The sequence below is a fragment of the Galeopterus variegatus genome, unplaced genomic scaffold (assembly GCF_000696425.1).
Source record: "Galeopterus variegatus unplaced genomic scaffold, G_variegatus-3.0.2 Scaffold2563, whole genome shotgun sequence".
NCBI lineage: Eukaryota > Metazoa > Chordata > Mammalia > Dermoptera > Cynocephalidae > Galeopterus > Galeopterus variegatus.
In genome coordinates this window covers 146537-164263 of record NW_007728674.1, presented here as the reverse complement: position 1 = coordinate 164263, position 17727 = coordinate 146537, and the positions used below count along the sequence as shown (strand labels likewise).

The window sequence follows — 17727 nt, the reverse complement described above, 5'->3', positions numbered from 1 at the left end:
TATTTCTGAGGTTATGTACTTTTTATGAAACATTCCTCTTCTTTGTACTTCAAGATTAAAATGTCTCTTATTGTTTGTTGTAACTAATTTTCATTTGTTTAAACGATTTGAACAGGAGGTAATACGAGCATGTGTTGCCCTGAATTCCACACCCTTTAAGGGATGGCCCCTGTCTAGAGCTGTCATTAATTATTATAGAGCAGAGTGCCCGGCCCTCCAAAGCAGTTATGATATTATAAAAACTGTGTTGTATATTATGTTGTACAGTTTTGTTGGCAGGTGTTTATATATGAATATTCTTTTATTCAACAAATATCTATTGAGCATCTACTGAGTGCCAGGCACTCTTCCATGTGTTGGGTAAAAAAGCTAAATAAGGTCTCTGCTCAGTGAAGCTATGTCTTTACGTGTGTGGTTGGTTGGCAGGGCATGGACAGACAGTAAAAAAGTGATATGAGTTTAGATAATGACAAAATACTTGTGAAGAAAAAACAGGATAGTATCATAGTGTGAGTGGTGATGGGAGTGAGGGAAGAATAGTCTGGTAAGGACTCACCAGGGAGAGAACATTTGACCAGAGAGACCTGAAGGATAACATATGCTAAACATAGACTTTTAGGTAATCATTCAAAAGCCTAGCAACTTGTTAAAAGCTTTAATTCCCACTATCATAGTCTTTATAAAAAGTTCCCATGTATGAGGATTTAAACTGAGCATTTTGGATTTATTTAATTTTCTAAGATTTTATTTGACCAAAAATGATAACTTTGGAATTTTGGCTGTTGTACTTTAAAAACCAGAGTGATATTTTTATATTGACTTATGAAATTAAGGAAAACAAATTGTATTTTTTGTCATGTTTCAGACATTTAGAAGTGTTTGCATTGTATTCTTTATGTTAGCAAATATGGTTCAGAAGATTAAATGCTACAGCACTGCAAATGCTACAGCAACGCAGTTAGCTGTAACTGATTTTTTCCTCCCTTTTTTAAAGAAATTGATCACCCATGAGAAGTTTGAAAGTGCATGTGAAGAACTAAATAATGCATTACTTCGGGAACAGCAGGCACAAATGCTATTGAATGAACAGGCACAACAACTACAGGAGTTGAATTACAGACTTGAATTGCACTCCAGCGAGGAAGCTGACAAAAACCAGACTCTTGGAGAAGCAGTTAAGGTAGGAGAACAGCCCTTCCATAATGGATTATTTCCTCTTTGTGTGGCTCTTAGAGGGAATCATGCATATCTCCCAAATAGGGAATAGATCCCAAGATGTGAAATTTTATTCTATAAGACCTTATGAGGGTGGAATGAAACATGGTTCTGAGATGTCAGTTACAAGCATGCAGCCACATGTATTGAAAATGTGAAAGTGGGCTTTATTTACTGGTTGAAAACCAAGTGAAGACTTTTCCAGTAATAATTTTCTTTTTTGTTTCTTCTGTCTTCCTCATTTCTTCCTCTCTTTAGTTCTTTTCCTTTTCTTATTTTGTGCCTTCTGAACTTTGGAGACTCCACCTATCTTTTGGAATTCTGAAAGGTTTTGGGTCTTGGTCTCTCTAATTCTTATAGAAGTGCATGTTTGGAGAGTAGGGAAGTTTGGTTAGGAAGAGTTGTTCTCCCTGTCATATATTTGTGGCAAAGATATTTAGAAAGGAAAAGAGAGTTATAATCTATTAATTGTCATTTAGAAAATTTCATTAATGGATTTAGGACTATAATATTTTTTTGGAAATGTTGGATATAAAGTATAATAGAATTCTAGTTTTTGACTATAATAATCCTCGTGGATTTTTCACTAGTAAGGTTATACACACTGGAATGAAACTGAATCCACGAAAACCAAAATGATATAACATAAACTCTATATCAGGTACCATACTTAATACAGTTAATCAACTTAGAGTTGGTGTATGATTTATTATACAAATAATATATATTTACTCTGATATCAAAATAATACTATTACTACTAATAATAAAATGGTGAAAACTTATTGAGTACTTCCTTTTTGCCAGGTGCTATGCTAAATACTTTATAAACAGGTATCTCATATAATCCTCACACAAACTCTGTGGGATTATTTGCATTTAGTAGCTGAGAAAACTGAGATACAGAAAAGTTACATAACTTGCACAACCATTAGTAAGTGATAGATCCAGGGAGTCAGATTTCATATCTCTCTTCCTAACTGCCACATTATGTGTCATATTGATTGACAGAATGCATGTGTTAGGCTCTGTGCTACAAACTGTCTCTCGTGAATTATCTTATTTCATTCTTAAACATACCCTGGAGGTAGGTACTATTCTTAATATTTCCATTGTTTTTTGAGAAAATTGAGAGTTCAGTTGACTTGCCTAGGGTCTGCTGGCCTGTAAATATTGAAACTGGGATTTAGTTTTTAGAAAAATTAGAAAATATTGAAACGTAAAAGAAAAAAATAAATGAATTTAAAGAAGAATATGTAGATGACCTTAAAGAAGAAGAAAAAAACTCCTAGGATACTATTAACATTTTGGAGTATATTTTCCCAGATATATGTATTAAGTTGAATTATTCGAAACTGCTATTTTTATAAAACAGAAAACAGAAAAATGCAAGCAATTTCAAATGGTTCAACCTAATATACATAATTTTTCTTACATAAGTGAGAACATACTTATATACTGTTTTGTAATTTATTTGTGTCACTTAGCAATAGTGAGCATTCTTATTTACCACCTGATATGATTCTGTGATATCAATCTTTTTTCACTTTTTTTTACACAAGTAATATATACTAATTGTGGAAATATAAGAAAATATAAAGAAAAATGAAAGTTAAAATTATTCCAAATCTTATCACCAGATATATCTACCGTTAAAATTTTGATATACATTATTTCTGACTTTATATTTTACAAATATAGAAATATAATGGACTGTAGGTTAATAAAAATACATTCATGCTATGATGCATATTTTTTTTTATTTACTTTTTAAAAATAGCATGTCAATTTCTTTCCATACCATCATCATATTTAGTGGCTGATTAAATTCTTTTGAATGTACATAATTTTTTCTTTTTCATTTTAATTGATAAATCATAATTGTGTATATTTATGGGTGATGTTTTGATATACGTATATTGTAGAATGATCAAATCAAGCTAATTAACATATTCATCACCTCACATAATTATCATTTCGTTGTGTTGAGAATATCTAATTTCCACTCTTTTAGTAATTTTGAAATATACCATACATTATGATTAACTGTAGTCATCTTGCTTTACAGTAGATCACCAGAACTTTTGTCTATACCCTTTATTTATTTATTTATTTATTTTTGTCTTTTTCCGTGTCCGGCAACGGATCGCAACCCTCAGTGTCGCCCCCGTACTGGACCGGGGACCGGCAACGGGATCGCAACCCTCGGTGTTGCTCCCGCGCCTCGCTCAGCCAGTGAGCGGGAACCGGTCTGTATGTGGGATCCGAACCCTCGGGCGGGAGCACCGCCGTGCTTCCCAAGCGGCGCACTATCCAGTGCGCCACCGGGCCGGCCCTTGTCTATACCCTTTAACCAACATGTCCCCCCCCCCCCCCCCAGCTTCTGTTAAGCACCTGAATGTATATAATTTATTAACTTAATTTATTATTGTAGATTTAGATTCATTTCAACCTCTCCTTCCCTTTCCCCTCCTCCTCCTCCTTTTTGCATAAGTAATTCTAAGATGAACAGACCTGTAGCTAAAATTTTATACACATACCTGGGATTATTTCATCAGGATAAATTCCTAGATGAGGAATTACTAGGTCAAAAGCCACATACATTTTAAAGTGTGTTTATTATTAATTGGCTTACAGCAAGTTTTTACCAATTACATTCTCTCCTAAGATATATGAGAATTGCACTTTGTGCCCAACCTGGCTGTTACTATTTTCAAACTTTTTGCCAATTAAATAGATTTGTCATTGTTACTTTGTCTTTCTTTATTAGTTAAGTTGAACATTTTTATAAGTATATTGGTCATTAAACAATATTTTTATGCTTTATGTCTGTTAACAGATAATATTATTAACTACGTTTTGGAAAAGCATCTAACTGTGTTATATTGGGTCCTTTTCTTTTTGTAATAGTTTGTAGTTTGTGTTTAAGTATAATATCTTCCAGCAGATAAAGAGCTGTTCTTATTAATTTCTTTAAAGTGCCAATAGCTTAAATATTGTTGTTAAGAGTGGAGAATTGTTTAATTACTATCTCTTAATTAGAACTAACAGGCGGTAATATGAAAATACTCTCTTGTGGGAAGCAGCATGGTTCAGTGGAAAAAGCACTGGCCTTGGAACAAGTATTCCCGAATCCAAATCTCAGTTCTGTCACTTGGGCAAATTACTTAACCTTTCTGAGCTTCCATTCCTCTTCTGCAAAAATAGGGGTAATGATACAATACTTAACTTACAAGATTTTTATGAGAGTGAATTACGATACTGTTTGAAAAGCAAATATATGCTTGATAATTATTCTTTGGTGTTTGTTTGAGTAATACTTTAGAGAGTAGTTCTTTTTACTGTGTCCTGTGCATAACTTCTTTTTTAAAATAAAGTGTATTATTTCTTCTTCTTTATAAAGACAAAATAAGATCATTAGATCTCTAATAGAAGATATGGAAAATAAAGAAAAGAAAACAAGTTAACCGTGATTTATCATCTGCAAGCAACCACTGTTAACATTTTTGGGGTTTTCTTTGTAATCATTTCTATGTATTAGTTTTTATAAATCATACTTTGAACTAGATGCTCACAAGGCCTTTCATTCTAATATAGCTAGATCTTGGATAAGATATTTCCTGTAATAACAGCAGTACATTAAGAACTAAAGGAAATCTTCAGGACAAAAATATAACAAACAACACTGACAGACCCCAGTGTGTGGAAGTCAAAGTTAGCACTGTGAACAGATGCTGGGTTTTCCCTGGAGGCAAATACCATTATCAGTGCTGCAAGTACAATGCTAAGCTTTGGGTTCTGCCAGCAGACAGGAGTTTGAACCTGAGACTCCTGTATTAGGGAATTGCCTAATAACTTGAAAGGGATAATTCCAGGTCAGTAGTGTCCCGTTGCTCTAGGCAGAAGCTAACACAAAATTCTCTGTGGAAGAAAGCTTGCCTAATTTAACCGGAAGAATAACAGCAGTGAAGTAACTGACACGTGAATAGATAGAAGTGTTAATCTTATATGCAGCCACATTGCTAAACTTTCTTGTCAATTCTAGTACTTTATCTGTACTTTCTAGGGTTTTCTGTATAAACAATTATATTATTTGTTCTATAGTAACAGTTTTGTTTTTCCTTCACCAAACCTTATTGCCTTTAGTTTTTTTTTTTTCCCCCCTGCCTTACTGCACTGGCTGGGATACAATGTTGAATAGAAGTGGAGATGGTAAGCATTCTTATTTTGTTCCCAATCTTAAAGAGAATCTAAGATTTCTCCATAAAGAAGCTTGCTGTAGGTTCATAGTTGATAATTCTTATTGGGTTAGGGGAGTTATTTTCCTATATTATGAATAATTTAAAAAATTATGAATGGATGTTGGATATTATCAAATATATTTTAGTGCATCTGTTGAGACAAACATGATTTTTCTCTTTTATTCTTTTAGCATGTTGAGTAATATCAGGTATTGGCAAACTATGGCCTGTGTTTGTACGGCCTGTGACCTAAGAATGGTTTTTGCATTTTTAAAGGATTGTACAAAACAAGCAAACAAACAAAACCAAAGAAGAATATGTGAAAGAGACTGTACGTGGCATAGAAAGCCTAAAGTATTTCCTACTTTTGCTGACCCCTGGATTACATCATTCAGTATTCTAGTGTTAAACCAGCCTCGCATTCCTGAAATAAACCCAAAGTAGCTTTGATGATTTTTTAAAATACATTGCTGTATTCAGTTTCTTAATTTTTCATTTAGGACTTTTAGATCTATAGTCTTAATCGTTTTATAATTTATCTCGTATTGTCATTGCCATTTGTTGGCATCAGGGTTTTGCTAACATAAAAGGACTTTCCAGTATAAACATGTGGACTGGTGTCCTAGTCCATTTTGTTTTGCTATAGCAGAATATCACAGACTGGGTAATTTATGAAGAGTAGATATTTATTTCTCATGGTTCTGGAGGCTGAGAAGTCCAATATCAAGGTGCCAGCTATGAAAAAGCTGTGGGTGAGGTCCTTCTTGTTGCATCATCCCATGGCAGAATGTGGAAGGGTGAGAGAGCTTTCTTGAGTGTGAGAGGGAAGGGCACCAAACTCGTCCTTTTTTTTTCTTTTTTTGTCTTTTTCCGTGTCCGGCAACGGATCGCAACCCTCAGTGTCGCCCCCGTACCGGACCGGGACTGGCAACGGGATCGCAACCCTCGGTGTTGCTCCCGCGCCTCGCTCAGCCAGTGAGCGGGAACCGGTCTGTATGTGGGATCCGAACCCTTCGCGGGAGCGCCGCCGCGCTTCCCAAGCGGTGCACTATAGCAGTGCGCCACCGGGCCGGCCCCAAACTCGTCCTTTTATAAGGAACTTGGTCTTGAGATAACTAACCTACTCCTGTGATAACAGCATTAGTCCTTTATGAGGGCAGAGTCCTTATGACCTACTCACCTCTTAAAGGACTCACCTTTCAACACTCTTGCTTTGGGGATTAAGTTTCCAACACATGAATTTTGGGGGACGCGTTCATATCATAGCAAGCAGAAACTAGATAAAATATAGCAAATGAATCGTGTTTTAAACAAGCTTAATGAGATTAAAATGTTCAGATACTGGAAATAAAGAGGATATCCAAAACCAGTGAGAAGGAGGTGAAGTTTAAATAGCTCATTTGGCTGTGTAAACCTAGCTGGAGGCTAGAGTTGATAATCATATTAGGGAAATCTAGGCTTCAAGCCTCATGGATTAGAGAAGATCTGCCTGTGTGAAGCTGAGAATCAGGAAGGGCTGACCTACTGTGAAATGGGGACTAGAAAACTCTTGCCTACCAGCTACATGGGAATTTAACATCTACTCTGGACAGTGGGTAGAAAAAAAGTCACTGAAGAAATGGGAACCCCAGACCTGTGCTGCACATGGATGTAGGGGCCGTAGTCTACACTGCCTTTATCACCCAAGGACTGTTTAGCTAGAAATTATCTTTAAATGGTCCAGTTTTTATTGAACCAGTGTGACATTATAATTAGAAGGAAACTTGAAAATACTCAGTAGGAATGATTTGGTACCTCAGAGAACAAACACAAGACTTTTATGGGAAATTCAATATTACAGATCATGTATAGAAATAAATGGCACATCAGATGAGAAGATTTGCACTTCTAGTAGGAATACTAGAAATGTTGAAATCAGGTACTTTAAAAGATGCTTTAAAGTAAATAATTTTTGCATGTTCAACAGATAAGGTATGAATAGAAATTATAAGAGGCAAGAAATGAAAATAGTCATTGAAATTAAAATTAAAAACTCAGTGAACATTGGGTGGATATTGATGTAAAGATTTTAGCAACCTGGAAGAAAGCTAAGGAAATCACCCAGAATGCTCTGCAGAAGGACAAAGTGATGGATAATAGGAAGTGAAAATAAAAAGAGAATAAGATATATTTAATGAAAGAATGAAAGTAGATATAATAAGTACTTAGAAACATGGTAATGAGACTGCTGAATAACAAATACAAGAGAAAATCTTAAATGCTATGGGAGAAAAAAAGATTATTTAGAAAGAATAACAATTAGATCCTAAGAGTAATGATTTGATTTTTTAAAAAATTTTAATTTATCAGTATACAATGTAGTTGATTTTTCTGTCCTGTTACCAATTCCTCCTTCCCACCTCTCCCTAATATGCAAAAGACTGAGAATGATAAATGCTGGCAAGGATGTGGAGGTGGGGCAAAATTGTGCAGCCTTTATGGAAAATGGTATGGAGGATCCTCAATTACAGGTAGATCTACCATATGATCCAGCTATTCCACTGCTGGGTATATACCCAGAGGAATGGAAATCATCAAGTCGAAGGGATACCTGTACTCCCATGTTTATTGCAGCACTATTTACAATAGCCAAGAGTTGGAACCAGTATATGTCTTTGTTCATCAAGGATATTAGCCTGTAATTTCCTTTTTCTGTTGGATCTTTGTCTGATTTTGGTATCATGGGGATGCTGGCATCATGGAATGATTTTGGGAGAATGGCCTCTGTCTCAATTTTTTGGAATAGTTTGAAGAGAATTTGTATTAATTCCTCTTTAAAGGTTTGGTAGAATTCACAAGTGAAGCCATCCAGTGCTGGCTTTTCCTTGTTGGGAGATTGTTGAGTACTGCTTCAATCTCATTGTTCATTATTAGTCTGTTCAGGTTTTCTATTTCTTTTTGGTTCAGTCTTGGTAGTTTGTGTGTGTCCAGAAATTTATCCATTTCCTCCAGGTATTCAGATTTGTTGGCGTAAAGTTGTTCATAATAACTTCTAATGATTCTTTGTATTTCTGTGGTATTGGTTGTAATGTCTCCTTTTTCATTTCTGACTTGTTATTTGGGTCTCCCCTCTTCTTCTTTTTTTTAGTTAGTCTAGCTAATGGTTTGTCTATTTTGTTTATATTCTCAAAAAAAACAACTTTTTGTTTCCTTGATCTTTTGTATTATTATTAATTTTTTTTGTGGTATTCGTTTGGTTCTGCACTAATCTTAATTATTTCTTTCTACTAATTTTGGATTGGATTGTTCTTACTTTTCTAGTTCTTTGAAGTGTAACATAGGTTATTTACTTGAAGCCTTTCTATTCTTCTGATGTAAGCATTTATTGCAATAAACTTCTCTATTAGTACTGCTTTTGTAGTATCCCACAGGTTTTGGTATGATGTGTCTTTATTTTCACTAGTTTCAAGGAATTTTTTGATTTTATGTTCAAATTCTTTTTCGACTCACAGGTTATTTAGGAGAATGTTGTTTAATTTCCATGTATTTGTATAGTTTTCAATGTTTCACTGGTTATTGATTTCTAGTTTTAATCCACTGTGGTCTGAAAAGACACTTGAAGTGATTTCAGTTTTTTAAATTTGTTGAGACTTGATATGTCTAATTTGATAGACCTCTAACATATGGTCTATCCTGGAGAATGTTCCATGTGCTGTAGAGAAGAATGGATATTCAGTGGTTGTTGGATGAAATGTTCTACAGATATCTGCCAAAGCCAGTTGATCTAAAGTATGGTTTAAACCCTGCATTTCTCTGTTGATTTGTTGCCTAGACGATCTGTCCAGTATTGAGAGAGGGGTATTCAGGTCCCCAACTATTCTCGTATTGGTCTTTCTTTCTCTTTTCTTCTAATAGTGTTTGCTTTATATATCTGGGTGCTCTGGTGTTGGATGCATATATATTTGTGATTGCTATGTCTTATTGGTGGGTAGATCCCTTTATCATTACTTAATGGCCTTTTTTTGTCTCTTTTTACGGTTTTTGGGTTAAAGTCTATTTCATCCGCTTTAAGAATAGCTACTCTTGCTCGTTTTTGGTTTCCGTTTATGTGGTGTATATTTTTCCATCCCTTCACTGTTAGTCTGTGTGTGTCTTTACAGGTGAGGTGAATCTCTTGTAGACAGCATATAGTTGGGTTGAGTTTTTTAATCCAGTTTGTGTCTTTTGAGTGGGGAGTTTAATACATTTACATTTAGGGTTGTTATTGAAAGGTATCGTCTTATTTCTGTCATTTTATCCATTTTCATTTGGACGTTTTAAATGTCTTTCGTTCCTTTTTTCCTCTTTTATTGTTTGTGTTCAGTGTTTGTTGGTTTTTCGAGGTGGTAAGGTATAGTTTCTTTCTCTTTCTCATTTGCATATTTGTTTTAACAGTGGGTTTTGTTTTTCTTGTGTTTTTATGGTGGTGATTATCATTTTTTTGGATTCCCGATGCAGGTCTCCCTTGAGGATTTTTTTGTAGGGATGGTTGTGTAGTAATGAGCTCCCATAGTTTTTGTTTGGGAAATACACTGTTTCTCCTTCATTTCTGAAGTATAGCTTTGCTGGGTGTGGTATTCTTGGCTGGCAGTTTTTTTCTTTTAGTACTTTGAATATATCATCCCATTCTCTTCCGTCTTATAAGGTTTCTGCTGTTAGTGTGATGGGACTCCCTTATAGGTGACTTGACACTTTTCTCTTGATGTTTTTAGGATTTTCTCTGTCTTTGACTTGCCATTTTGAATATAATGTGTCTTGCAGAGTACCTTTTTGGATTGAATCTGTTTGGAGATCTTTGAGCCTCTTGGATCTGAAAAGTCTGTGTTTTTTTCTGAATACCTGGGAAGTTTTCCCCTCTTACTTTGTTGAATAGGTTTTCAGTGCCTTTTCCTTTCTCCTCCCCTTATAGAATACCCATGATGTAGATGTTTGTGCACTTAAGGTTGTATACTAGCTCTGTAGATTTTCTTCTTCTTCTTCTTCTTCTTCTTTTTTTTTTTTTGCCTGCTTTATTTCAAAAAGTTTGTCTTTGAGATCAGAAATTCTTTTTTCTGCTTGCTTTAGCCTGCTGCTTAAGCTCTTGGTTGTATTTTTTATTTCATTGATTGAATCCTTCAGTTCCAGGAGTTCTGCTACTTTCTTTTTAAAGATAATTATCTCTTTATAACTTTCCTCTTTCATATCCTGGATTGTTTTTCTCATTTCTTTGTGTCATCTGTCTTATTCTTCCTGTATCTGATTGAGTTTCCTTAAGATTGTTGTTCAGAGTTTCTTTTCAGTCATTTCAAGGATTTCCTGATGTTTGGAGTCTGGTACTTGAGAATTACTGTATTCCTTTGGTGGTGTTATATTTTCTTGTTTATTTCATTGATGTCAGGTCATCTGGTAGAGCAGTTGCTTCTTCTATTTCTCTGGAGTAGCTTTTGAGGAGAGAGACTCCCTCCTGTAGATGTGTTTTATATTGACTGTTGGGTAGGTTGTTTTAGTTTTGGCTCCGGGTAGATGTGGTAGTGTGCTCTCCATGTGGTTACTTTGGTCCTATTCAATGTCAGAGTTGTGTGTGAGTGCCTCTGTGGCTTAGACACTGGGGTGCTTAGTGGTTCCTTGCTGAGATGAGTGACACTGTGTTGGATCATTGAGGATGTGGCCAAAATCTTGAGTTCCTGAGAGAAGTGCCTTGGCGGCCTGTCACTCCTTGGCCGAAGTGGGTGACCCTGGGTGGACTTGTTGGCACCCTGACTATTGTCCCATGACGCACATAGGTGCACTGTGGTATACTGAAGCTCCTCAGCTTGAATGGGTGACCCTAGGTGTGGTTTCTCTTTCCTGTAAGCAGAGGCCCTTCTTTGGCCCTTGCTTCTCCTACTTGGGTGATGGGTTGGTTGGTGGTGGCTGGGTATTTTCTTCCATACTCTGTTTGGCTATCCTGAGTTTCTGCACTCATCTGCAGCTCCATGTGTGTCCCTTCCTGGGTCAAGGCAGTATTGTGGGCTGCACAAAGTAGATACCACCCCTGGTTGTGTGACCACGCAGCAGTGTAATTCCCCCTGTGGGTTGGGCCACCGGGTGGTGGGGCTGCACTCACTCACCTCTTTCTGGTGCCTCTGCTTGTAATCCTCCCTTTGTCAATGTAGTCATGTGGTAGGCTGTCGTGGCAGCAGTAGCCACATGGTGGGAGCAGGACCATCTGCTGTGTGGGGAGACATGTGACAGCTCTGGGGCCGCACAGTGGCACTGGCAACTGTGACAGTGATGGTGCTGGCAGAAGCACAAGCAAGAAGAGGATTACCGCTAGGAAGTACTCATGGCCAAGCAGATTCTTTTTACTGCAAGGGAAAATTCCTCCTGGGTTGATCCCGGTGTTGGAGATGTGGTGGCTACAGCCATGTGCGTCTTTCTCCTCTCCATGTCACCCTCCTGGGTTTTCGCACTCCACTGGTCCTCACTGGACTCCTGCTGCCCTCCCACACTCTTCCACCAATGCTGTCTTTAGTACTTAGCTGTCCGTTCCTTGTTCTGGTCTTATTCTGTGGGAGGAATGTACCCTGGGCACCTGTAGTCCACTGTTTGCCTTCATCCCCCTGATTTTTTTTTTTTTAAGCTATTAGGGGGTAAGCCTATAAGATCAGGGAATAGCAAAGTATGACCCACAAGTCAAAGATAGCCTACTGTTTGTATATAAAGTTTTATTAAAATGCTGCCATGCCCATTTATGTACATATTACCTATTGCTGCTTTTATACCATGATGGCACTGTTTAGTACTTGTGAGAGAGACCATATAGTCCACAACACCTAAAATATTTACTATATAACCTTTACAGATATTAAATATTTTTTAGTACTCTGTAAAATATCTGCTGTATCTGCTGTTGGCTTATTAGGTATTTCTCTTTGAGTTTTTAGGGGTTGCTCTAGTGTTTATAAGATGCTTCTTTCACCTATCATAGTCCATCTTCAAATAAGATGATACCACATTATGTGTAATGTAAGAATCTTGCAACACTACATTTCCATTTCTTCTCTCCCATTCTCTTTGCTGTTGTGGTCATAGATTTTACTTTTACTGCAATCCATTGTTGTTATTTTTACTTTAAACAGTAAATTAGATTTTAAAGAAATTTTAAAAATAAGAAAACAATTGTCTTGCATCAGTGCCCACATATTTATTATTTTTGATGCATATTTCCTTTATATTGACCCATGTTTCCATCTAGTGTCATTTTCTTTCTGCTTGAAGAATTCCCTTTAACACTTCTTGTAATGCATGTCTTTATTTTTGAAAGATATTCAGTATAGGTGTCTATGTTGGTAGTTTCTTTCAGCACTTTAAAAATATTGTTCCTTTTTCTTATGGCTTGCATAGTTTCTGATGAGAAATGTGTGTTCATCTTATCTTTGTTTCTCTGTATGTAGTGTGTCTTTTTTTTTTTTTCCCCCCTCGGCTGCTTTTAAGATTTTATTATTGGCTTTTGGGGGTTTAATTATGATGAGTCTTGGTGTGGTTTCTTTGGGCATGGAAACAAATTTATGTGCAATATTCTTTCATTTAGGCAGAAACCTTTCGCTAAGGAAAAACAAGCTGTTTCTTTTGCTGATCTTGAACTAATGGAATTAGTTGAATAGTTATAAAATTCCCTAAGAACTCTTAAGTCGGGCCGAGCCCGTGGTGCACTCAGGAGAGTGTGACGCTGGGAGCGCAGCAGCGCTCCCACTGCGGGTTCGGATCCTATATAGGGATGACCGGTGCGCTCATAGCGCTCACTGGCTGAATGCAGTGCGGCCGGTCTCAAAAAGGACAAAAAAAAAAAAAGAACTCTTAAGTCGGGCCGAGCCCGTGGCGCACTCAGGAGAGTGCGACGCTGGGAGCGCAGCAGCGCTCCCACTGCGGGTTCGGATCCTATATAGGGATGACCGGTGCGCTCATAGCGCTCACTGGCTGAATGCAGTGCGGCCGGTCTCAAAAAGGACAAAAAAAAAAAAAGAACTCTTAAGTCATTGAAGGGAGTATCCTTTGAAGGCAGGAACTATAGTAAGATATAGAATACCTCTCTGTTATTGAGAACTTTAGGCATCTAAATATGGAAAATAAGGTACCAAAAAAAGTGGAATAAGTTAAAGGTTTGTTTTTCTTTTTTCTTCTTTCCCCTTCTCCTATTCTACTCCATTCTTGAGATATTTTATATTGTGGATCTGGTCTGTGGTATCTTTATGGTACTGGTCCTCTGAGAGTTTTCTCAAGCATCATTTCTTTACTTTGCATGATATAGTTTATATGACAATGAAAGCTATATATATAATGTACTTTATTTTTTTCTTGGCTTCAAGTGGGCTTGGATTTAAATTTAGTAACTGTTTGTACTAATGACCATTTTTATTTTGAGTTCTGTCTTAATATATTTTGATGTGGAAGAGACCTCAGATTCTATTTGGTGGTAGGCACTCCATGTTAATGGAGTAGGTGAAAGAGTGAATAAAATAATTACTTCAGGGAGGTCATCTATCTGTGGGTTAAGTACTTGTGGGAGCTACTATAGAAATTTGTACCTTAGAATGGGCTGTGACCAATACCTAAAGTATGAGGCACTGGCTTAGAGATCAGGCAGTTTATGATGAGGAAACTGATATCAGGGCTGAAAATATTGGCATTCATATAAGATGAGGGAAAACATTTGATGAAACAGTACTTGTTAAAGTTTAGGAGAGAGGTGATCTACCTACTGATTATATAGCTCTAGGGGAAGTGGTTGGAAAGCATCAGTGATAATATGTGTTGGCTTTGACACTCTGCTTTGAACAAGGTATTAAAAAATGAGCTCAGGAAAGAATTAGTTGGCTTGTGAGCATAAATAAAAGGGATGAGGAGTCTGGAAATCTGGAGCCTAGACAGAATCCATTATGACTCAGCCCATGGCAGGAACAAATTAGGAATATGGCTTTCTTATTCAAACCTGTTATCTTAGATGGCCTCAAGGTAACCACCAGTAAGTTCAAGTACACAGGCTATGTCTGTGTGCACACTCATACACATACACATGGATATATAAAAACAGAGGAACCAGTAGTGATGGTAATCTTCAAGAAAGAATCTCGGTGTATTTATTGGCACATGCACTGACTGAAAGCAGGCAGATCAAAAGCCTATCAATTTTTGAGGCACTGTGTGCCAAAGAAATCTGTGTGTTAAAATAGCCTTCTACTCTTTGATCCTTAAGTAATCTTTGGGCTCTAAAACCTTTGAAAGCAAGAAAAGGAATGCATAAATTCTATAGGCCACCAAAGGGCACCTTCACCAGCATCCATTTCATATGTGGCCATGGAGAATAAGAGATAAAGAAGAACCTCGCAGAAGGCAGAGCAAGGGACTATGGAGAACAATGGATAATGGATTTCTTCTAGAATCAGGGACAATTAAGGAACTTTCCCTACTGTCAGGATAGAAGGATCTCTTGAATTCTGCCTGGCAAGATTTCATCATTGCTGTGGACACATCATTGCAGTGTTTGCTGCATATTGCCCGTTGTTCCTTTTTCTGAGCGGGAGTATTTGTTGTGCATACTCTGTCCCATGATATCTGTGTATATTAGGTTGGGCATGAGCATAAATTATCTTTCAGTTAGCAGGTTGCTGGATTTGAGGAGCCACACCTGGGCCTGATGGAAAGTACTGAACATCACCAGATGGTCATGGACTTTAAGATGGATGCAGTGATTAGATGGGAATTTAGGTTGTCCTTTTTGGGAACAGAGTGTGCAGATAAGGGTGGGAAGAATACTGAAATGGGTACTTGGTGACAAAAGAGCAGACTGTGGCAGAGACTGGTTAACCATTCTTCAAACCCATTTCCTTCTCTTCTTGGGTTTGCTAGCAGACTGAATTTTGGCTAATGGAGTGTGAACAGAAGTAATGTTTACTACTTACATATTGGTCATGAAAATGTTCTCTATATAATATTTCATATTCTTTTACTTTTCTGCATAATACAGACTAGCAAAGTGACCTTGGAAGCCATGTGTTAAAGATAGTGGAACTACAGGATGGAAGACGTATAGTCTTGCAACACCACTTAGGTGATAGCCAAATACTAAACAAGACCATCTATTTTGAAATGTATGTGAGCAAAACTGTGGACATCATCATGGTTTGAGCCATAGTACATTTTTGTTTGTTTCTTGGCTATAGCATTTAGCACTACCTTAACTAATATAAAGGTAAAGTTCCCTTTGACCACAACCAACAATCTTGGTTCCTTTCCTCCCTCCTGAAAATAATCAATATTGTAAGTTTGTGTTTTTTCGTGACTTTTTGTTTGAGAACATGGGCTAAAGATCTGTTCATTTATCATTTAAATTGATGCAAATAATTCCATACTGTAAATAAACCACTGTTTATTTAGCTATTCATCTGCTTATGGGCATTAAGTTTTTGTTAGTTTTCAAAATATTGTAGTTTGGAATAAGGATACTGAATTCCTGATGGGGCCATGGTAGATCTGGTTCTGGTGCATATCCAAAACACAGCAATCTTTTATTAATTTAATTGAGTAATAGGATCGCTGTTTGCATTTGCATATAAAGTGAAATCCGGAGGAGAGGAAGATGGCGACAGGTCTGGAGAGGGGGCGCCAGAAGACAGCGTGAGCCTGAGAAGCGTGCACTGAGCTGCCAGAGTGCTATCTGCATTTCCAAGAGCAACAAAAAATGAATAAGTCTTTGAACAACTAATCTACAACTATAAAGAAAAGCAACTACAGGGCCGGCCCAGTGGCGCACTGCTACAGTGCGCCGCTTGGGAGCGTGGCGGCGCTCCCGCCGAGGGTTCGGATCCCACATACAGACCAGTTCCCGCTCACTGGCTGAGCGAGGTGTGGGCGCAACACCAAGGGTTGCGATCCTGTTGCCGGTCCGGTCCGGTACGGGCGCCACACTGAGGGTTGCGATCCGTTGCCGGACACGAAAAAAGACAAAAAGGGAAAAAAAAAAAAAAAAGTAACTACAGACTTGAAGTTTAGGGCCGACACAAAAGAAGACTCCTGAGAGCACCCGAGCCGCGCCGCCGCCCAAGTAAGCAGCCCCAGGCGGCAGAGACCAGAGACCAAAGACGGGGTCCACGCCAATGCGGAAACGGAGAGAGAGCTGCCTGGACTCTCCAACTCTGTGAGTGACCCACAGCCCAGCCCTGCTTACGAGGCAGACCTCCGTCCGACTTCCGCCTGCCACACCAGATCAGCCACTGACCCCAGGGCTGCCTCCATTTTCTCAGGTGGGGACGGAGCCAGCCGGTTCGGCCAGGTCTGCCTCCCTCACCTGGCTCGGTTCCTCACTGAGCCCTGCCACTTGCTTGACCCGGTGCGGGGCCTTCCAGGGCCTGCGGGCTGGCCTCCCATCCCACTCCCGCCACGGTTCTATGGTGGGGCTGGTGACGTGGGGAGCCCCTGGTCAGTGTTGGGAGACAGGGAAAAGCGGGCTGGGCCAATTGTTACTCCACCGCACCCGGGGCTCCGCCCCCAATAAACCTCCTGTTGCCGGGAAGCAGATACCACCTCTGTGGCCACCAGTTCGGAAAAACGCCTAGCCGATTTTTGGTTAGGAAAAGTGTGGTTGGAACGCTCCCGGGCTTACTTGAACCTGCCAGAGAGCTGAATTTGGGCGGGCGCGGGAGTCAATCCGCGCTGGAGGGATTCAAAGAGGAACTGTGTGCTGCGGGCTCCTCCTCCTAAGAGCTCACGCTGAGAAACCCCCACTCAGTGCTATAAAGCCACCGAGAGCGACGGGTAGACTGCGTCCAGGAGAAACCTGAAAGTATTCCTGGGCGGGGCTGAGCTGAGCAGGCGCTTGAGGACATGGCTGATAGACGGGGTTGCAGTAGACACACCTCAGCTCAGAGAGGGGAGGTGTCCGGTTACGGAGGCGGAGACTCAGCAGGAAAAAAAACACACCTTGCGGGCCGCCCCGGTAAGATCCAACAGCCCCACCTAGTGTGCAGACTCGGCAGATAACACACAAACTGTGGGGCCACCACAGCGGGATCCAGCAGCCAGCGTCAGAGCACACAGAACACAGAGAAAATCTACACGGGAAGTAGACGCTGAAAAGAGGCCACACAACCTGCGGTACCGTCCTGTGATCCAGCAGCCCAGCAGAGTCCAAACTGACCAGAGAGGAGCCTCCCCGGAGAGGCCCAAGACTCGAGGCAACCACACACACAAGTCACTAGGGGCCAACTGAGCCAATAGGGTCAAACCTGGGCACTGTG

General features: G+C 38.9%; 1 protein-coding gene across 1 annotated transcript in view; it reads left to right on the top strand.

The window, feature by feature from the left end:
- CCDC171 (coiled-coil domain containing 171) overlaps positions 1-17727 on the top strand; it is a 168659-nt gene that overhangs the window by 91677 nt on the left and 59255 nt on the right. Inside the window, exon 13 of the mRNA XM_008582311.1 lies at positions 995-1180. Within this exon, the coding sequence (XP_008580533.1) occupies positions 995-1180 (186 nt within the window). The remainder of the gene's footprint in view (positions 1-994; positions 1181-17727) is intronic.